Genomic DNA, 21,724 nt, shown 5'->3' with positions numbered 1-21,724 from the left:
TTTACCTATTTTTTTCAAATTATAATAACTATAATAAATAGGATATCAATATATGTATAACAAATAATAACTTTTAATTTAATAATATTTATATATTATATTAATTAATATCATATATATTTCGATGAAGAGTTTTGAATAATAATTAAGTGATCAAAAAAAATATGTCAATCAATAATTTGTTGCGATTGTCATCCAATTTAAGTCAATTGTTTTGCGCCTTAAGAAGTGGTGGTGTGATCGCCATTGCCGGCAAAGATGCATCAGCGACGGTGTGTCGGCGACTGTCGAAAGTGGCCGTCGAAAATGTGGTCAACTTGAAGGCCAAACCAAAAAACACAATGACCGGCAAAACTCATATCAATATCGGTACCATTGGTCACGTAGATCACGGAAAAACAACACTAACTTCGGCCATTACCAAACTTTGTGCCGAAAGAGGTCATTCCCGATTCATGTCGTTCGATTCCATCGATAAGGCGCCCGAAGAACAGCTCAGAGGTGTGACCATCAATGCCTCGCACGTGGAGTACGCGACCAAAAATCGACACTACGCTCACACCGACTGTCCCGGACATCGGGATTACGTTAAGAATATGATTTGCGGCACTTCACAGATGGACGGCGCCATTCTTGTGGTGGCCGGAAGTGAGGGACAAATGCCACAAACCAGAGAACATCTTATGTTAAGTAAACAAATCGGTGTCAAAAAGTTGGTCGTCTTTGTCAACAAATGTGATCTAATCGATGATGAGATGAAAGAATTGGTAGAAATGGAAGTGAGAGACCTGTTAAACAACTATGGCTTCGATGGCGATAACACACCGTTTGTATTTGGATCAGCTCTGGCGGCTCTTAGCGGAGACAAATCAGACGTCGGCGAAGAGTCTATTATCAAACTGTTGGATACACTCGACTCATACATTACTCCTCCGGAAAGAGACACAAAATCACCATTTCTTATGCCAATTGAATCATCGGTTGTCATCACTGGTAGAGGAACTGTTTGTATTGGAACTGTTGAAAAGGGAACCATAGCTCGTGGCGAACCCATTGATATTTTGGGTTGGGATGAGGTCATCAAAAGTGCCGCAACCGATATACATATGTTTGGTATTACAGATATTAGATAATTATTTAGTTAATACTTAACGATAATTTGATTTCAATACACACTTATAGGCCGATCGATAGCTAATTGTGAGGCCGGAGATCACGTCGGCATTCTTTGTAGAGGTTTGTTATGATTATTCAAATGGATCTGTTTAGTGATAATTGTGTATTTAAAAAAATTTACCGCTAAATATTTTTTCGTCTGAAAAATAGGAATCAAGTCATCGGGTATTAAAATAGAGAGAGGAATGTACGCAACGAAGCCGTCGTCCATCAATTTGAACAATCGATTTGAGGTTAATCTCTATTTGATACCGAAAGGAGAGGGCGGACGAGATAAACCTATTTCTACAAAATTTATACAACAAATATTTAGCCGAACGTGGAGTGGCGGCGCCCGTATTGATGTTCCCGATGAATCGGGCGGTATACTGATGCCCGGCGATCACGGCAAAGTTCATATGACACTACAGTACGGTATGTTTATGAACATTGGCCAGTCGTTTACATTGCGTGAACACCAGCACACTATTGCATCGGGAATTATCACCGGATTCCTGGACAGTATACCAGTGCCCGATAATCTTGGTCTTTTGGATCTGCCATATGGAGTACAAACGGCCAACAAATCAGATCAACAAAAGTGATTTTTTGTTTAGTTTAGTCAATCATTTGTGTAAATTATTTTATATAAAAATAGTAATTAATTAAATATAATAATTGTTATAATAAATCATAAATATTAATAATAATTAACATTCAATACCTTATATCATATTAAAGGATCAATTTATTTCATTAATCATCAAAAAAGATATACATATTATTGGGAAAAGAATACAATCTATTAAATTAAGACTTTTGTTTTCCGCCCTTCTTTCCGGCCGCCTTTGACTCGGCAGCAGCGGCTGCTGCGGCCTCCTCTTCTTCGGCCGCGTCATCCGCTTTGGTGGTACGCGTGTAGATGATCTGTGAATGATGTTTGATCACCTGTCGGATCAGTCCTTTCTGATGAAGTTCGTCTAACGCCCGTCGGGCCAATGATCCTCTAATTTTTAGTCGTTCGCTGACCACCGACGGTGTAATCAGTTTATACGATGGAACCTCTTTGACAAACTTGTCGTAAGTGGCTTTGTCGAAAAGGATCAAATTGTTCAGTTTGTCCCGTACTTTGCCTTTCGACCACTTCTTCTTCTTTGCCTTTCCGCCACCGGATCCCTCTTTCTTCTTTGCCGGGGCTTTGGTATCCTTTTTCGTGTCCTTCTTCGGCGGCATTGTTATTGTGTGTGTGTGTTGTCAATGAAGGCAACGCTAAGAGAAAGAGGAAGTACTAGTCGTCTAACACGTGATCGATAACTACTTCCACACACCAGAGGGTAGTTGTGTTGTCGTTGAGTTAGACGTATAGATAGCGCCACAAACTTTTCAGTCACTTCTTTAACATTATTTTATTAGACTCTTCAGTGTTTTGATGGCAAACACAGCAAACAAATCATTGCATCGATTGCTGACACATATGACTGAAGTTTTTATTACACACAACAAGAAAATATGGCATTAATTTAGTGATCAATTAAAACCTATTGATTATTATTAGTCATTGTTTTTGTTGACATTTGTTTGTCTGACTCAGACGCGGATCTAATGGTCAGCTAATTATCTCGTCTGTTGTTGACGTGAAGTGATCTGTGATTTTTTTCTGTGACCTTTTGATTGAGTGATTGCGACAAATATCATATTGAAGAAGAAGATGTTCAAGAAGTTAAAGGAAAAGGTATCGGTGGCGGCCAACGAATCGGTACAATCGGCCCGAACCACAATTCAGGGATTAAATAGTACGGCCAATCAATACATTGACCAACTTGTAAGTCTATCTCCGTCAAGAAGCTGATCCACGTATTAAAACTGTGTTTATTATATGCACCCAATCAGGTCAGCAATGCCGCCAAAGACGACTCGGATGGCAATACAAGTCATACATCGACTACCAGTGTGTCGGAGGACGCGAACACAACCAACGATTTGGTCAATTTGAGTGAAGAGACGACGTCGGCGACAGTGAAACATACGGAGTCGACCACCGGTGGCGACAAAACGTTAGATGCGTTCAGTTTAGTCGATTTGGACGACGACGCGCCCAATCATACCGTCAACAATAGCCAAACTTTGGGTCAAAATCAAGTAAACTTGAGTTCGTCGATCTCGGAGAACGATTCGTTCTTCTCGATGACGCCCCTCACGAGTCCCACCAATACATATGTACCGCAATCAGACATCGAAAGCGAGTATGAAAGCGAAACTCATCCACGTTTTCAAGTGGCGGACAGCGTAACCAAAGACCAATTGATTGATTTATGCGTCAAACTGAAGGAAAGAAGTCGCAAATACAGAGATCGTTGGACAGAAGTGGTCAGAGCGTACCGATCGATGAATGAAGAAAAAGAAAAGTTAAAGAAAGTGTTGTCCGATACTCAGGACAAAGCGTTGCGACGAATCAATGAAATGAAAGAGCAATCAAATCTCGAACAACAGGCAAAACGACATCTGGAAGAAAATCTTCGTATTGTTATCGAAGAAAAAGACGAAAAGATTAAAGTATTGCAAACAAAAATCGGATTATTAAATGAAAACCAAATCAATGGAGTGTCCGATGATTTACTTGATTTTCAAAACGTTTCGCAAAAAGATAATGAAATCAAAGAGATGTCCGAAAAAATGGAACGATTGGAGACTTTACTGACGCGATGTAAGGAATCATTGAAAACAAATAAAGAAAAAGTTTCTTCACTTAATAAAGAAAATGAAGATCTATTGCAATGTAAAGATAATTACGATAAACTATTGAAAGAAGTGGAAGAATTGAGAAAACATAAAGAAGACAGTAGTCTAACGTTTGCTGAAGCAAAGCATAAATTACATGAAGAACTGGAGGCCAGGAATATCATTGTCAAAGAACTTAAAGATCAAAATGAAAAGAAAAAACAACAATTGAATGAATTTGAATTGCAATTGGATTCCAAACAAAAGCAAATTAAAGAATTCGAAGAAAAATTATTAGAAATTGAGAAGACAGCCGAAGAGGACAAACAAAACCTATTGCAAGAGTTATCGAGAGGAAAGTCTGCGGCTATTCATCTGTTGAGAGAAGAGACAGAAAAGAAATTGGTTAACTTAGAGGGAGAATGGAAACAAAAATACGATAATTTGGTCAAAGAAAAGGACGAATTGAGTCGATTGTTTGAGGAATCGGAAGCGACACACAAACAGATGACAATAGATGATAATAGACGACAAATTGATGAAATGAATAAACAAAATGAAAAGTTGATGACCGATATGAAAGACTGTCAAACAAAGTTGAATCAGACAATCGAAGAGCTAAACAAAGCTCAAGAAAATCGTGAATTAGAGAAACAACAGTTAGAAAAACTTTTGGCCGAATCGGAGCTCAAGTCAACGGAATTGTTAAATGAAATCGAAAAACTTGGCAAACGATCGGCCAATTTGGACGAATTGAAGACGGATTTACAAAATACGGAGACATTGTTGCGTAGCGCCGAACAAAAGACAGACGACGCCCGACACGATTTGGAAGCGTTGAGAAACCAATTGGAAGACAAAGACACGCTAATGGATCAGCTAAAAGAGGAAAAGAGTCGCAGCGAAGATGAATTGAAATCAAAGTTATCATTATTAGAAAAAGAGTTAACAGAAAAAACCAAAAGTGTATCGGATTTGAAACAGAATTTAGATTTAGAGGAAACAGATTTGAAAACTAAATTAATTGATTTGGAAAATGAAATACTTGTTTACAAACAGAAATCAAATGAATTGGAAATGGATATCAAATTAAAAGATGAATTATTAGAAAAGTTAAATAAAAATTTGGATCAATTGAAAGTAAAAAATGAAAAGTTTAAGACAATTATCTCAGAGAAAAATCAAAGAAATAAGATAATCGAAAGTGAATTAACTGATTATCTGAACAAAAGTACACATTTGGAGCAAATAATTGCTGAAAATGGCAATAAAATTGAAAATTTAGAAAAAGAGTTAAACGAAAAGTGTGTCGCTATTGATAAAGTTTCCGATGATTTTGAAAATCATGTCAAACAAGTGTCCGAATTGAAGATTATATTACAAGAAAAGGATAATTGTTTGACAGACTTTGAGGAGACTATTAAGTCGAATGAAGTGATGATTAAAAATTTGGAAAATAGTTTGAAAACATTTGAAGAAAAATGTGATAATTATGTCAAAGAAGTCGAATGCCTTACAAACGATAAAAATATTTATTGTAATCAATTAAGTGAAACCAAACAAAATTATAGTCAACTCGAAAGTGCTAACAATGATTTAAATCAACAATTAGTTGAATTAAATAATCAATTGATTGATAGTCAGACAAAATTGAAAGATTTTGAAGACAATGATTGCCAGAAGAGTTTACAGATGAAAGAAGAGCTCGAATCGTATATGAAATTAAATTCAGAGCTTAAACTACAATTAGATACACTTCAGGAGGAATGCTTACAATTGACTGAATTAAAAGAAACTATTGATAGCAAAGACATACTTCTCGATGAGTGTCGACTAATCAAAGAGCAAAATATTAGTGAAATTGAATCATTAAAACGGGTTATCAATGAAAATACTAGTTTATTAAATGATATAAAAATTAAAAACGATTCAAATGAAACTGAATTAATTGAGTTGCGAACAGTTATCGATGCGAAAGACAAACAGATAACTGATTTGAATAATGAAATGAAATTAAAAGATGAAAATTTAACTGAATTTCAGCAACGATTGGAATCGGAAGTTAATAACAGATCAGATGATTTCATAAAAATACAAACAGAACTCGAGGAATGTGTCCAAAAATATAGGCAACAATTAGATTCAAATGAAACGATCGCTGAAGAGAAAACCAAATTGTCTGTTGAAAATCAAGAGCTTAAGAAAATGATTGAAAATTTAGATAATAATAATTCAATGATTTCGACACAATTAAGTGATAAATCAGATGAACTAACAGAGATTTGTGAAAAATCGTCAAAATTTGAAAATGATTTCAAAAATTTACAAGAAGTTCATAAAAATTTACAGAAATCATTTGATGAGTTAAATGAAAGATATAATAATCTAAGCAAAGATTTTCAATCAAATGTCCAAAAAATAGATGATATGAAATCAGTAATAGACAACAATGAGAGCAATGCTTCCGAGTTATCGCGCAATTTGAATGACAAGAATAAGTTAGTAAAGAGTTTAGAGACACAACTGAAAGAGAAAAATAATTCTATCGATACTATCGAAAGTGATTTGAAATCAAAGATCCAATTAATCGAAAGTCTTCGGTCAGTTCAAGAAGAAAACACATCACTAAACAGTCAGCTGAAGAAACTAAGAAAAGAGATGTCCAGCTCTAAGACTTCTGAAGGACAACTAAAAGAGTTGATAAAATTGAATGAAGATTTGAAGACCAGTTTGAACGACAAATCGGTTCAGCATTTGTCCGAAACGGATGACTTGAAGAAACAGTTGGCGCAGTTGAAGGAACAACACCGGAAAGTTGTCGATAAACTATATAAAGAGTTAGACATTCGAGAAAAACAATTAGACGATAGTATGATGGCTGTAGAGACACGACATAATACGACAGCTCAAGAGTTGTTGGAATCAAGAAGCGATAATTCACGACTAAAACTGAGTCTAACGGAAGTCCAAACCACGAATGAAACGCTTGGACAAGAGTTGACGCAATTACGGCAACAATTAGATGATATTCAAAGTCAACAACAAAACAATTCGGTGGAGAGTTTGCGTAATCAGGAGTTGATTGAAAAGATCGAGTTATTGGAAACAAAATTACAACAAAAAGAGAATGAATTTGACGAACGGTTGGAAAAGTTTAGCGAAAATGGCGACAAAATTATTGGTGAATATAAGAAACAAATTTCGTCGTTAGAATCGGAAGTGACCGACAAGAATGCAGCGCTCGAAGAGGTCCACGAATACTATCAGCAAAGACTTCTGGAGAAAGATAGCGAATTAAAGTCATTGCATTCGGAGTTTGATTCTTCATCGGTTAACGAACACACATATCAAGTGAAAGCTATGCAAAAGTCGTTACTTCAGTATCAGTAAGTTTTCAAAACAAGAAACAAAATTAATTAAAATTAATTAAATTATCGATTTATCAGAGAAGAGAACGTCCGCTTAAAAGAGTTGTTAAACATTAGACGCTTTGCCGAGTCTAACAGTTCCGATAATAATATGCCGCTTATATCGGGTGTCCATTTGCCGGAACCGACCGAATACGAGTATTTAAGAAATATTTTATTTGAGTTTATGATCGGACGCGAACCTGTTGTATGTGTTGTTATCCTTTTTTTAATAATTAATTTAATTTTTATAAAGATAATTGTAGTTATAATTATAATTTAATAATTTTCATCAGACATTATCAAAAGTGATTGCAGCTGTCATGCGATATACTGGCGATCAAACGGATCAGATAATTAAGAAACAGGAATCAAATCAGATGACTAGCGCTTTAAGACAATTGAAACCTATTTGATGGATAAAATTTGATGGCATTTCCAATTGAATATTTTTAAAAAAAACTGATGATTTGGTTGTGCTGTTTGTGTATTATATGGTAAATAAAAAAATTAATTTTTTTGTCTATTTATATTCAATTATTATTATTTTTTATGTAATCATTTACTAAAAAAAAAAAATTTAAACCAGTTTTACTTTTAACATGTTATATTTGAAAATATATAGTTTATTTATAAAATTTTTAACTTATTTATATAATTAATAATAATATATGTAAAAAATAAAACTTTGATATATTTGTTGAATTTAAGTTTTTTTAAAAAATTCAATAACTCATCCGATGCTCAATATAGTCGCTATCGTTCAATAAGTAATTCAATTTAAAATCGTTTTTATTATTATTACAATTGATTGTTGAGTGAAGTCGAGGTTAATTATCGGTAATTTAAAATAATCGTCATTTAATACAAAATTAAAATATGAATTAAGTTTTTATTTTTTAAATTAATTAATTATTAATAGTTTATTTGTAATAGATTACACACATATAGATAGATAAAAAAAATGGTTGTTATTTATATACTTGTAATTATAGTCCAAAAATATATTCTTCAGATAATTTCGAAAACTTTTTTCAATTCAATAATCAATTGCCAGTCAGTCTTTTGAAGATCTTCGCGAAAATACTCTTTAACACAATCAATGGACTCGCGAGTCAATCGCGAAACAAGCAGGTCTTGATGATCGAAATGTCTTCCGTAAAGTTTCGGCGCATCCGAACCAAAGTGTTCAATACGAAGACATACTTCTTGGCCTTTGCGGGCACTTTCGACGTGTTTGTGGTTCACTTCAATGGACGTTACTTTGCCGATCTCCAGATTCTGTTTGGAAGGCACGGCCAACGGTGTTCCCGGTACTACCACTCCCTCTTCAATTGAAACGCCAACAACAATCGGATCGCGTGTATTAAACACACAGTTGGGAAGTATACGTAGTTTACAGGGAAATACTGCCAGATGTTTGTTGGCTTCTCGTCGCTGTTTTCTTAGGTCATCCTTATAAGCGGTAAACTTGTCGAACAAATGATAGATAATTTCTGCGCTAAATATTTTGACACCCAATTGATCGGCCATTTCTTGTGCGTCTCGTTCTATGCGTACATCAAACGCCAAGATTACTGCATAATCTGGTGCCGACTCCAACATAATCGATGCCTTCATTACGTCTCGTTTGACAACTGGTCCGATACGTACTCCACAGTAGGGTATCTTTGATGACTTGAGAAACTCGAGGAGTGCTTCCAAAGAGCCTAAAGTACTTGCCTGAACATAGACTCCCTTATCTGTACATTTGATTGACTTCATCGCCTGACCGAATTCGTTCCAAATAAATCTCTTGTGGCTCTCGATTTGCGGCTCGTTTTCGGCAACCAATAGCTGTAAGCCAGCAATTGCTTTGTCCAAGTCGTGGGCAGCAATCTTGACGCCCATCGATCCGTACACTACTTTCAACTCCTGGTATGGAGTTTTAATTCGCAACTCTCTGAGCGGTTGCGGCACAAGAATGGATCTAATATGTGTAACAAATGGACCGTCGTGTCCGGCCAATACAATTTTGTCGCCCTCTTTCAGACGTCCGTTAACCAAAATTACATCAATAGTGGTACCCAAACCGGGAATGGCTTTAACCTCCAGTACGGTAGCGTCCAAATTGATTGGATCGAATGCAACTTTTTTAGCCATCAATGTCTGTGTCAACGATATCAACAGTGATATGAGATTTCCCATTCCGTCGCCCGAGTGGGCAGATGTCGGCACCAATGAGACATAGGATCGAAAATCTTGGTTATCATAATAAAGAGCCGCATTGATAGACTGTTCGGCCAACTGAAGTATCACATCTTCGGCGCGTTTCTTGAATTCAAGTTTAGTGTTCGTTATTTGGCTGTTGATGACGTCCTGGACATCCTTACGGGAATTACTTCGCCACTCATACAGTCTGTCTATTTTATTTAGTGCCACAATAAATGGTGTCTTACGAGACTTTAACAGATTTATCGATTCAATAGTTTGCGGTTCCAATCCGTGCATAATATCGATGACAAGTATAGCAATGTCACAGAGAGAACTGCCTCGAGAGCGCAGATTGGAGAACGATTCGTGTCCTGGAGTGTCGATTATGAGAAGACCCGGAAGAAGTAGTTCTTTTTTCTGGTCTTCTTTCACGCCTTTAGTCTGTTCGTGTATAGCCGACGGCGGAACATAAGTGGCGCCAATTTGCTGCGTAATACCACCGGCCTCTCCGTCCTGGACGTGACTTTTACGGATGTAATCCAATAATTTAGTCTTTCCTGTGTCGACGTGTCCTAAAACGCAGACAACTGGTGACCGAAATTGACGTTTCGGTATATCGTCTGCCAATGACTTATCCTCATTAATGCTAATATCTTTGACACCTTTTGTGATGCTTTCACTTCTTTTGATTTCTTGTTTTTTATTATTTTCAGTTTTTGTGTCGACTTTTTTCACTTTCTCTTCGCTTATTTCGCTTTCACTTTCATCTTCTTCATCACCACTCGATTCTTCCCAATTCTCTTTCACGTCATCACTAGAATCCTCGGACACACCATCTTCTGCATCATTGACGTCATCGTCATCTTTAGCCGATTCCGATTTCTCTTCAGACAATTGCGGTTCCAATAATGACTTGACTTTACCATCGGATTTATTAATAGTGTCGTCTTTGTCCCGACTTTTCTGTTTGCCGACAATAATTTGGCCGCCTTTGAGTAGAGCGGCCAGACTTGCCTGAGCTCGTTGTTTGTCTGCCTTTTGTTTTGGATTTAACAGTTTTCCCTCTTTCTTCAGTCGTTCCTTTCTTTCCTTATCTTTTTGTTTCTTCTTATCCTTCTTTTCCTGTTCTCGTTTCAACTTTTCCAGTCGTTGTCTTTCGAGCTCCTCTTCCTGTTTGATACGTTCCTCTTCTTCTCGTTCCAGCCTTTCTTCTTCATCTTTCTGTTTGGCTAACGATTCCTTCATCAGAGCCAACATCTTCTTTGACGGTCCGCCTCCAGCTTTTTTCGGCGCCTCTTTCTTTGCCGGCTCTTTGGCCGCCGGCTTCTTCTTCTTCTTTTTTGGATCCTTTTTGTCTTCGCCATCAGCGCCGCCATTGTTGTCATCGTTGACTTTCGCCGGCTCTTTAGTAGTCGACTCTTGTTGTTTGACCGCTTGTTTATTGTCGGTTATCTTCTTCACATCGCTGGCATTGTTGTCGCCTTTAGTCGTATCCTCGACTTTAGCCGTCGGCTTCTTCTTCTTGTTTTTACTTTTACTGTCATTACTATTATAAAAAACACCAAATATTATAATCAATTTAAATCAATTCAAATCAAAGTAAATACCTGTTGTTATTGGCGGCGGCGGTAATCACCGCAACGGGTCCTCCGTTTGCATCAGACATTGTTTGTTGACAATAATTGTTTGCCTCTTTGATGGTAACGACAAATATTGGGGTTTAACTAACAAAGCGATCATATGGTCGGTCAGTGATGTGATCACTATCTGCTGGTGTTGTCAGTTAAGGTCACTACTATTGTATCATCAGATTTGATGGTCGGATTCACTTCAATTGGTTGGTTAGGTATCACTTGGATGTCCTAATAATCATCTAATCAATCAAAAATCAAAACAATTGTCTACTTTTATCTTAAAACATCAACTTTTACTGAAGTAAAACACGTGGCACTCAATATGTCATCAATGGATCCGAAAAACATGTGTTTTAAGTGATAATTCAATTTATTTTTAGCGAAAATTTTTAAAAACAAATATTTAACTATAAATTTGTAAACAATTGACGATTGAATTCAATTGACGTTCAATTGATTCAAACATTTATAATATAATTCGAATTATTTGTGTATTTATTAATATTTTTGGAATAATATGTTTGTTATTATGTTTTTATGTATTTTTCGTATTAAATAATCTAATAATAATGCGTTCGCTTTACGAATGCAATGGAAAAATCATATGTTGTTTAATATACTGTATATTACTAGTAGTGATGTTAAAAGTTTTTTTTAAAACTATATAATGTAATAATTTTAGTAAAAATCTATGGATAAAATTTATTTTATTGAAATTTAATTAAAAGAATAATAGATACACACAAAAAAAAACAATTAATTAGCAGATAATTATATCAATAAATTTAATAACTAAAATAAAACAATTTTAACTAATTATTATGTACCGGTAGTACAGTTTGTTTTTTATTTACTATAATATACGAAATTTTTTATGACATTTAACATCACTGACTAATTATTTTATTATTGCAGTCAATGTTGTAAATCAATGACGTATTGATAACGTTATGTTAATAAATGAGACAAAAAAATATATAATAAATTCATTGATAGAAACATTAGTTAAATAAATAATATAATTAAAGTTTTTAATTCAATTAAATAAGTTATTAATATAATTTTATTTTTTAAAATTGTAATAAAACTAATTTGAATGGATTATCATTAAATATTTTTTAAAAAATATCATTTAACATATTTATTGCTAACATTTTTTTTAAAAAAAAATGTTTATTACTATAATAAAAAATATATATAAATTGATAAAAATAAATTGAAGTTAATTTTTTATAGATAATTAATTTATATTATTAATATTATATATAAATGATAAATATATGATATGTATTTAAGTTTTAAAAATATTTTTCTAGAAATTTTTATTTTGTTTTTATGATTCAATATAAATGAATGAATATTAAGTTATAAATAAATTGAAAATAAATTGATTAAAAAAATGTTTTATTTATTTTTTAATATTTCTTTAAAAAATATATAAATTGTTTTTTATAAATAATACCGGTCATGATTTAAATATAAAATATGTATCTTCAAAAATATAAAATAATACTAAAATTATATAATTAACATAAAAAATATTTAAGATATAAATAAAAAAATTTATATTTACTATTATATATTTTTTTGGTGCATATAATTACATAAATAAGACTAGCTTTAATAATTGTTAAAATAATTTATATAAACAATAAATTTTTATATATTTGCAAACAATCTGTAAATTATAAATATATTATAATCAAAAAATATGATAAATTTATAAAATATAAATTAAATATTTTAAAAATGTTTTTTTTAATATATGTTTATATTTAATAAATTTGTATCACTTGATTGTATGATATTTTATAAATTATAATAATTAGATTTACAATTGATTTTCAAAAAAAAATATTTTAAGTAATATTACTGTAATTTATATAATAATAGATAATATAAAAACTATCTTGTGCATTTTAATGCATTTTATTATAATTTAGATATCATAATAACTGCAAATAATTATTATATTTTAAAAAAGTATTTAAATATAAATTTATGTTTTATATCACTATTTTTTAAAAATATTAATTGAGATCTATATGACTAAAAAATATAACCGATTAAAATTATTTATTATTATTTTTTGGTATAACTATAATAATTTAACTGACTTGTGGTGTATAACTATAATTTTTTTTTATAAAAATATGATAACATTATATAATTTTAATATATAAAAATATATACAGTATAAATTTTTGGTATAAAAATAAACATATCATCTATTTATAAATTTGCATCATTAATAAATTTTTATATTTAATATTGGACGGATTTTTAAAAAATATTTGTAATTAATATATATTTATATATATAAATAAACAGTGTTGATAAAATAATTTATCAATATATTATAAATATATATATATATATATATATAAAAAATTATGAATGATATGATAATTTTAAAAAATAATATTTTTGCTATTCTCTCTATACATACATTTATGGTATAAAATAAATAATTTAATATAATTTTTTTGTGTTGAATAAAATTTGGTTTTCATTGGTAATGATATAACTTTGGTTTCTTAAACGTTGGTTTGGTTTCAATAAATTCAATGTCGATAACTTCGGTGCAAATATTCATTTCATAATTGATATAATCATTATTATTGTTGTTATTATTATTATTATTGTTAGTTTTCGGTATAAACTTGTGGACAAACTCGGCCGCTCGGGTAGCGACCAGAGACTCAATTTGGTCGACACAAACACGAATGCGACTCTATTTAAAAGATAATTTAAACAAAATGTTATAATTTTATTATAATTTAAAAAAAAAATAGTTTAGTAAAATATTCTTACAGAATCAATGTCCAGAATTTTGGATAACGATTGTACAGTTGTTTCAAATGTTTTATTTTGTTTATCATTATTATTATTATTAGTCGACTCTAAACCGTGAACTGCGGTCGCAATACTGGCCGCCGCTATCAGCGATGGTGTCAAACATGAAAACTGAAGTTCTATATTAAGAAATGAAAATTACAAAAAAAATTATTATAATTATTTCTAAACTTTGATTTCGATATATCTATATTTTAAATCAAATTACATATACAGTTATAATAATTATAGATTGCAATATCTAAATATATATATAATTATTTTAATGATCATTTTTAGTGGATTAATAAAGCCATTCAATGAAGAGAGAGAGAGAGAGAGAGAGAGAGAGAGAGAGAAACAGAGTATAGGGATTACTATACACACAGTTAAGCCTAGGTATGGTTTAAACTTCCTGTGCTTCCAAACAATTAGATTATAGTAGAGAGGGGAGAGGGATGTGTGTGTGTTTGAATGCCTGTGTGGTATAAGCACTGTTAACAATGGATTTGATCCAAAGATTGGCATTGCTTTTACTTTTTTATTTTATTTAGTTTATATCAAAAGGACTAATATTTTGTTAAAGAGAGAGAGTTGGATATATAGTTTGCTGCTCTGGTAGACCAACAGCTGCTTTAGGCCACAAGTCTCTGGTCTATAGGTTAGCCTCGATATACTATTAATATATAAGTTATATGACTGTCCCTATGGTATTGACAACACCTGCGGAACTGCTTCACTGGTGTAACCAAAGTAATAAAGCATTACTTCATTTGACAACAACATTGTCATATATATATAACTATTGGTAACTGTAAGGCAACCCTAGTTTGCCAATCAATTGTTTGAAATCTAGTTTTTTAACAATAAAAATTTGTTTTTTTTAAATATAATGTATATAATAAAAAAACTGATGCAAGAGTTTTGTGGACCGAAAACATGTTTTTTTAAAAAAAACTCTCGTTTACATAATTAAAAAATAAAATTTATATAACTGTTTAGTCAATTAGTATCCTATGATTTTTAACTGGCAATCAACTTAACGATAATAACATAGTAGTAGTAGACATAAGTTAGAAATAATAATTTTGTTAGTTTCAATTTGCAAACAAATAGTAGTAAAAATTTTTTTTTTTTTATATAACAATTGTCACGAATATATAGTAGAATATTAGTATAATTGTATTTATTGAGAATAATACAACAACAAAAATGTAAAATTTATTAATGTAATGTAAAATTATTTAGTATTAATTGTAAATTTTTTTTGTGTATAAAAATTCATATTTATTTAGAGATTTTTGTTGTTGTTGTGAGAATTATCAATAGGTAATCAAATTAATAGATTTCATTGTAAAACCATATGATGTCATATCAATAGCCGGTTTAGATAATAACAACAACAACTAAAAGTCAATAATATTATAAATAGCTAACTTTTTTGTGTTTTTGAAAACATTAGTTAATAGTGAAATACAGTAATCATTGTGTTATAGTTTGCGTGAAACAAATAATAAAAAGCAATTAGTAATGAAATTAGTGGTGGATTCATGAGATGCGTGTCAAACATGTTGTAAAACGATATGATAACTACTGTTATGTTTGGCCCATCATTTGCATCTGTATTTGCATCCAAACAATAAACATATGAAAAATAATTTTACGTTTTCAGTATAGACAGTGAAAATTTTCAGTTTATTTTTCATAACTAGTAAATAATTTGTTTTTCTTTCAAAATAAAATAAATTATTAAATTTGGGATTTGAGGAAACAAAAAAATAAAACATAAAAAAGAGAAACATTTCTAAACTAAAACATTACTAAAATAGTAATTATAATTAATTATTTTTATTCAAGTGTTTTATGGAAAAGGGTTGCTGTAGTTAATCATTAATATACTATATTATTAAAAAAAATATTGTCATTGAGTAAAAAAAGTCAGTAAATTACATACAGAATCACATGAGTTTCAAATGTAAATATTTTAATATTAATATAATTAGCAAAAAAAAATAAATTATACTATCAGTTGACTAAAGTCATCGCTAATATTCATTTAGAGTTATTGTATATAAAAAAAATATTATAACAAATAAAATGATATTACTGTATGAATAATAATAATCTATTTTCGGTTGCATATGTTGTGTCGATTTCATTAAATATCATTATTTACTGTTATAGTTATGTACATTTAGATAGGAGATAAATACATAGCTATAGATAGATAGTTTGTAGATAGATATAGATATGAGTGAAGCATAAATACAGTTAGCTTTTGGATGGTTGGGAGTAGCAGATGGTTTGGTGCAAAATACTGGGCGATAATAATAATAATAATAATAATCATATTATACTACTGTTCATGTTTGCTGACTATTCATTCATGACTACTTCAATAATAGTATATAAAAAGTATATACTTATAAATTTATATACCATTGGTATTGATATCAATATCATTAATAGGGTTCTCATATTAAACATATGTAAAACAATTTGAATATAGATATGCATCTGAAAAAAAGTTTAGCGGAAATATATTATGTTTTTTGTTTTGTTTTATTGATTAATTTTTTTTGTTTTATATGACATTTTTATTTTTGTTTTATATGACATTTTTATTTTTGTTTATGTGATAGTATTTTATTATTAGTCACTATTTTTATAGCTATTAAATTTATATATTGAAAAGATAAGGCTTGGTTTGAGGTGTGGGAAGGATATACCATAGGTATTGTGTATACAAAGTTTGATATAATGTCTAATATATGAGTAAAATATCATAAGAATTAATTTTCTGTGAAAATATGTATACAAATTTGATATTCACTGGAAATTTTAGCTTTTTATATAAAAAAATTAAAGTTTCATTTATGAAATGATTTCCGTAATCGCTTTACTAAAAATTTTTACAATCAATATGAATATATTTTAATACAATTGAAATACAAATTTTTACACAAAAAACTAAAACTATTTTTTCCTTTCGATTTCATTTCATTTAATTTTTAAGAGTCGTTTCAGTATTATATATATACTGTATATACTGTACTGTATTATCATTTTAATGTATTCACCAAATGGTATATAATATTTAATATTATGTATGTATGCATAGCTATGTAGAGAATAAGAGGATAGGATGGGTTTCGTATTCAAATGGTTAAAAATTTTGGGGAGTGATTGGGAGATAATATGAAAGAGTGAGCCGAGAGAGAGAGAGAGAGAGAGAGAGAGAGAGAGAGAGAGAGACTTTATGATGACTCATACCATATTGAGAAACCTTTTCTTTCTTTAATAATATCAATAATAAAAAAAGTTTAGTGAGAAAGGAGAGGAACACCCATTTAAAAGTCTGGTAGCGTTTTGAAGGATAGGAACCCCACATGTCTTTCCTGTGATTTCTCAAGAGGTGCCCAAACGTATAAAACATTGGATATGTATTATTGTTAGCCAAATAATCCCAATTCAACACGTGTTACGTGCGCTTCTACAGTATATGCGCTATAATACTCTACTTAAGCAATCGTTTTACTTTATAATTTTATTTGGCAATAACTTTAGTTATAGATATACTGTATATTTTATTTTATTCCCTAATTTATATGATATTTTATTAAAATTATTGTATTTTTAATACAAGAAAATTTTTATTATACTACATTTTATTATATTATATTGTATTTTATTAATCTATAATTAAATAACAATAGTAATAATATAAACCAGAAAAATTATTTAAAAATTAATATATTTACTCTATAATATATATATATATATATATATATTAATTATTTGATTATTTGATAAAATTGTATGATTTAAATATATATATATTTATTTATATATATATTTAAATTATACAATATTATCAAATAATCAAATAATTAATTTACTGTATTAGTAATCTCTAGAGTTAAGATTTTATTTTTGGTTTAATTATTTATATATACTATATTTTCTACATATATAATTATTCTGGTCTAATAAAAAAGCAAACTGATTGCAATAATAAAAAATAATGATATTTACGCAATTATTACCTAATATACGCTGTATATACAAATTAAATTAATCGTTTTGTAAAAGTTAATAATTGCATGAATTTTGTTTTTAGTATATCTGATCAAATTGATGTATATTTTTAGATTTGTATGCTCTAATGGGTCCGTTATTTTTGATGTATTAATACAATAAAAATAATGAGTAGTGATGTGAATAACAAAACTAGTTTTACCTATGATTTTGACTAATATAATGAATGAAAAGTCAAACTAACGGTCCAATTGTTTGCATTATTATTATTATTATTAGTATAGCAAACAGTTATATAAGAATTGAATGAAGAATATTAAATGTTTTAAAAGACATTATGAAAATATATTAGACATCTGGCTTTAGGTTAGGCTCTCGTATTTTTTTTAGTTCATAGTCTATACTATATGTACTGTATATATCAATATAAATATATATATAAAATTGGTGTCATTTCACATATCAGCTGCTGTTTAAGTCACACAATTCAATTGAAAGCTAATATTTGGTATGATTTTGATGTTTAAATATGTTAAGCAATATTGGAGAGGAGTCGCACGTCAGACGCGTGCCACGAGTGATGCCCTATAATATAGTATAGTATATACAATAAAAGCGATGTTCAACTAAAAACTTATATATCAACTATATATCAATCCTCCAGTGAATCAAATGAAAATTGCTTCACTATTTTTAATATTATCGTCCATTTCTATACACAATTATAATACATTGTGTTTAAGAGCTGTACAGACATCGGGGGACAGGGAGAGAGGGGGAGATCAGTCTGACATCACCTGGACATCAGACATTTAGACACGAGACTAACACATATCTATGCTATACTACTCTATGACACCATTGGAATGATGGGGAGCAACACACATACATCCAGTATTAGATAGAGAGCACAGGGAGGACAGGGCACACAGGGCCGATGTGTGGGTAAGTGTGTGTATGTGCTGAGGCACGCGACACAATAGTCTCAACAATTTTTCGCATCTATTGTTCAAACCAGAGCACTATTACTACAAGAGAAATAAGCAGTGAATATCAAAATGTATTATCAATTTTAAGGGAACCGTATGTTCACTCAAAGTTTTGTAAGTCACTCTCTCTTTAGTTTGTAATACATTTTGAAAAGCCATTACACAAAAAAACTTTCACTAAACTCAACCATCACACTGGAGACCAACGAACCCGAAGAACAAACAATTGAAATACGAGAGACCAAAGGGTGATATATATAAAAATTTTATATATAATATCTATAGATATGGCATATACTGTACTAAACAGTATTATTATTAATAGTACTGTAATATAACTATAGATTCCTATGCATTAATGGGCTTAATATTTCATAACATATTTCAAGTCTGGTTTCGCTATTTTTTATGTCAAAGTATTGTCTATTAATAATAATAATAATAATAATATTTTTATATACTTTGTATTTTTGTTTATATTTAATTAATTAAAAACACATTAACATTACCTTATGTTTCATTGAACTGTTATCTAATTATAATTCTAACTCTACGTACACTTAACTTATTCGACAATTATATTTCTAATACTTAATGATTAACTATTTTTATATTAATTATTTATTTTTCATTTTTTTGCTTAATTCCTGTTTAATAACTAATTAAAACTAGAAAATACCAGAAACTACTTCTGGTATAACACTTAATATATTTTTTAAAAAGCATCAAAAAATACATAATTTTTGAAACAATTTGATAAAATTCTTTAATAAATAAATATTTAGAAATAAATAAATAAAAAAAACTTCTCACCAATTCATGGGAAGTGTATATATTCTATATATACTGTACTAATGTTATATCTATAATAATTTAAGATAATTTATATACATTGTATCACATATCAACAACAAAAAAGATACTGTATCACATAATAGCTGGTTAATGGCCTTCAATTTAAATGGTTGTAAATAAACCTACACATACACATGTATTTTAAAAAGCATTTAAATGTATATAAATATTGTCAAAGATATGTGCAACAACAAAAAAATAAATGTTATAATCTATATATAATTAGCAACATAGAAATGTATCATTGAATTTTACATTAAATGAACTTGGACAGTTTAAAAAAAATATATTTGATGGTCAATTAATTACATTGAACAGTTTATGAAGGTATCAAATTTTAGCTAATAAAATATTGAGTCATATTTAATTATAGTATATTTTCAACACACAAAAAATTAAATATGTATAATAATAATAATTTACATTATTATATTTCTCAACTATTTATAAAATATTTTATCAATGAGACAGATAAAAATTTTAATTTACTATAATAATATAAATTATAATATAATAAATTAATTTTCCCAACATTGTAATATTATATTAAATTTAAATGGCTCATTTAAAATAAAAATATTGTTTCTTATTTTCAGTACTATTTAGTAAAACCATTGACACATTAAGTATAGATAAGAAATAAAAGTGTATTTAAAAAATATATATATATTTATTTCACATTACCTGTAGTGCACAGTGCGATAAAAGTGGATGAATGCCTCCTAATGATTGAATCGTAACAATTATGTGATGATGTATTGTCGGTGTTGTTGTTGTTGGAGACAATTGTTGGCAATCTGATGAACAAATGATCAAGGTAATCGGTGGCCACCACCGATGATACATCCCATTGTATTCTACGAAGTATTAATAGCTCCCAGGCCTTAACAAACAAAACAAAAATTAAATTATAAAAATAAAACAATGTTTCAAATGGTTTTACTTTTATCTCATCCCTAACTCTCTCGCTCTCACATAAACTCATTTACAATAGACTAAAAGATTATATAAAATCTTATGTAACAAAAAAACAATAGCTCTGTTATATAATTGAAATCCTAAATTAATTAAGTAATTAATTGTTTAAAAAACTATTAATTGTTAAGCTATTAATTGTTTTAAACTAAATAATAATTATTATATCTTTTATTTTATTATTATTATTATTACTTACAATAATCTCTTCAACGGTTACTGAATAATCTGTAAAATAGCTTAAGACGTGTGGCTCTAATGTCTGGCATTGTCTTAGTTTGGATGCAATGAGCAGACAGACGACACCGACGAGTTGTAACTGACTTTTTCTGATATCAGTTGAGACCAGAAATCTGTCCAAAAAGTTCATCGCAACCGGAAATACTACTTCTTCACAATTGGTTTCCTCGCAGACCTTCAACATTATTATAACAACAGTTTGTATTATGTTATACAATATATTCAATATATCAAAGATTGTATTTTCTTTAAAAAAAAGACTATTGAATACAATATACAGTACAGAATAATACTGTGAATATATTGAACTTTTAAATGTCTAACAATAAGTTTTTTTTAAATGTCAAATAAAATCATAGTTTTTTTAAAAAATATTTCTATTTAATAAGTTTTCTCAAATATTTAATTTAATTATTATTATTATTTAAAAAAATAATTTAAGACTTACTTCAAGCATCCAATTGGAGACAATTTTTCTCATATTAGGCTCGACTTCACTTTGTATACATTTATACGATTCGAGCACTCCTTTCGGTACATAATTGTCTTCAATCTGAAGCAACTGTTTTAAGATCCGGTCGTCGCCGAGGATGTTGTTGTCCAGTGCTGTATAAGTGATACCAAAAGAGTTACTATCACTGGCCTCTGGGATCATAACTTGCGAATCGTCACAATTTAAAGACAT

General features: G+C 29.9%; 5 protein-coding genes across 5 annotated transcripts; 2 read left to right on the top strand and 3 right to left on the bottom strand.

The window, feature by feature from the left end:
- Positions 1 to 134: 134 nt before the first annotated feature.
- Positions 135 to 1,774, top strand: LOC128957620 (elongation factor Tu-like). The gene is made up of 3 exons (XM_054303420.1): positions 135 to 1,113; positions 1,183 to 1,236; positions 1,327 to 1,774. The coding sequence occupies exons 1-3, from the start codon at positions 165 to 167 to the stop codon at positions 1,758 to 1,760; spliced, it is 1,437 nt and encodes a 478-aa protein (XP_054159395.1). The 5' UTR covers positions 135 to 164; the 3' UTR covers positions 1,761 to 1,774.
- A 97-nt stretch (positions 1,775 to 1,871) lies between these two features.
- LOC128957638 (40S ribosomal protein S25-like) lies at positions 1,872 to 2,476 on the bottom strand. Its single transcript, XM_054303438.1, has one exon. The coding sequence runs from the start codon at positions 2,386 to 2,388 to the stop codon at positions 1,966 to 1,968; it is 423 nt and encodes a 140-aa protein (XP_054159413.1). The 5' UTR covers positions 2,389 to 2,476; the 3' UTR covers positions 1,872 to 1,965.
- A 96-nt stretch (positions 2,477 to 2,572) lies between these two features.
- Positions 2,573 to 7,774, top strand: LOC128957608 (golgin subfamily A member 4-like). The gene is made up of 4 exons (XM_054303405.1): positions 2,573 to 2,977; positions 3,046 to 7,259; positions 7,320 to 7,488; positions 7,577 to 7,774. The coding sequence occupies exons 1-4, from the start codon at positions 2,864 to 2,866 to the stop codon at positions 7,694 to 7,696; spliced, it is 4,617 nt and encodes a 1,538-aa protein (XP_054159380.1). The 5' UTR covers positions 2,573 to 2,863; the 3' UTR covers positions 7,697 to 7,774.
- Positions 7,775 to 8,202: 428 nt separating this feature from the next.
- Positions 8,203 to 11,568, bottom strand: LOC128957611 (eukaryotic translation initiation factor 5B-like). The gene is made up of 2 exons (XM_054303409.1): positions 11,081 to 11,568; positions 8,203 to 11,019 (listed from the first exon to the last, which is right to left on the bottom strand). Exons 1-2 carry the CDS (start codon positions 11,137 to 11,139, stop codon positions 8,292 to 8,294), a joined length of 2,787 nt encoding a protein of 928 aa, XP_054159384.1. The 5' UTR covers positions 11,140 to 11,568; the 3' UTR covers positions 8,203 to 8,291.
- A 2,103-nt stretch (positions 11,569 to 13,671) lies between these two features.
- LOC128957780 (G1/S-specific cyclin-D2-like) lies at positions 13,672 to 21,724 on the bottom strand. The gene is made up of 6 exons (XM_054303593.1): positions 21,488 to 21,724; positions 20,999 to 21,214; positions 20,509 to 20,707; positions 13,922 to 14,082; positions 13,783 to 13,841; positions 13,672 to 13,684 (listed from the first exon to the last, which is right to left on the bottom strand). The coding sequence occupies exons 1-6, from the start codon at positions 21,722 to 21,724 to the stop codon at positions 13,672 to 13,674; spliced, it is 885 nt and encodes a 294-aa protein (XP_054159568.1).

The sequence above is a fragment of the Oppia nitens genome, unplaced genomic scaffold (assembly GCF_028296485.1).
Source record: "Oppia nitens isolate AA-2021 unplaced genomic scaffold, nextdenovo-longstitch-racon4-pilon3 scaffold3_pilon_pilon_pilon, whole genome shotgun sequence".
NCBI classification, from domain to species: Eukaryota; Metazoa; Arthropoda; class Arachnida; order Sarcoptiformes; family Oppiidae; genus Oppia; species Oppia nitens.
The sequence above is the reverse complement of the archived record's forward strand: the minus strand, read 5'-3'. Positions and strand labels throughout refer to the sequence as shown.

What these genes read in the sequence shown, in the direction of transcription:
- LOC128957638 (XM_054303438.1), bottom strand. Translation starts at nt 2,388, where the DNA reads ATGCCGCCGAAGAAGGACACGAAAAAGGATACCAAAGCCCCGGCAAAG.
- LOC128957611 (XM_054303409.1), bottom strand. Translation starts at nt 11,139, where the DNA reads ATGTCTGATGCAAACGGAGGACCCGTTGCGGTGATTACCGCCGCCGCC. An exon ending in GCCGCCGCCAATAACAACAG is followed by an intron (nt 11,020 to 11,080) that starts GTATTTACTTTG and finishes TTTTTATAATAG; the next exon opens with TAATGACAGTAAAAGTAAAA.
- LOC128957608 (XM_054303405.1), top strand. Translation starts at nt 2,864, where the DNA reads ATGTTCAAGAAGTTAAAGGAAAAGGTATCGGTGGCGGCCAACGAATCG. An exon ending in ATCAATACATTGACCAACTT is followed by an intron (nt 2,978 to 3,045) that starts GTAAGTCTATCT and finishes GCACCCAATCAG; the next exon opens with GTCAGCAATGCCGCCAAAGA. An exon ending in AAGTCGTTACTTCAGTATCA is followed by an intron (nt 7,260 to 7,319) that starts GTAAGTTTTCAA and finishes TCGATTTATCAG; the next exon opens with AGAAGAGAACGTCCGCTTAA.
- LOC128957620 (XM_054303420.1), top strand. Translation starts at nt 165, where the DNA reads ATGTCAATCAATAATTTGTTGCGATTGTCATCCAATTTAAGTCAATTG. An exon ending in AACCGATATACATATGTTTG is followed by an intron (nt 1,114 to 1,182) that starts GTATTACAGATA and finishes ACACACTTATAG; the next exon opens with GCCGATCGATAGCTAATTGT. An exon ending in CGTCGGCATTCTTTGTAGAG is followed by an intron (nt 1,237 to 1,326) that starts GTTTGTTATGAT and finishes TCTGAAAAATAG; the next exon opens with GAATCAAGTCATCGGGTATT.
- LOC128957780 (XM_054303593.1), bottom strand. Translation starts at nt 21,724, where the DNA reads ATGTCTTTAAATTGTGACGATTCGCAAGTTATGATCCCAGAGGCCAGT. An exon ending in TAACCGTTGAAGAGATTATT is followed by an intron (nt 20,708 to 20,998) that starts GTAAGTAATAAT and finishes TTGTTTGTTAAG; the next exon opens with GCCTGGGAGCTATTAATACT. An exon ending in TATCGCACTGTGCACTACAG is followed by an intron (nt 14,083 to 20,508) that starts GTAATGTGAAAT and finishes TTCTTAATATAG; the next exon opens with AACTTCAGTTTTCATGTTTG.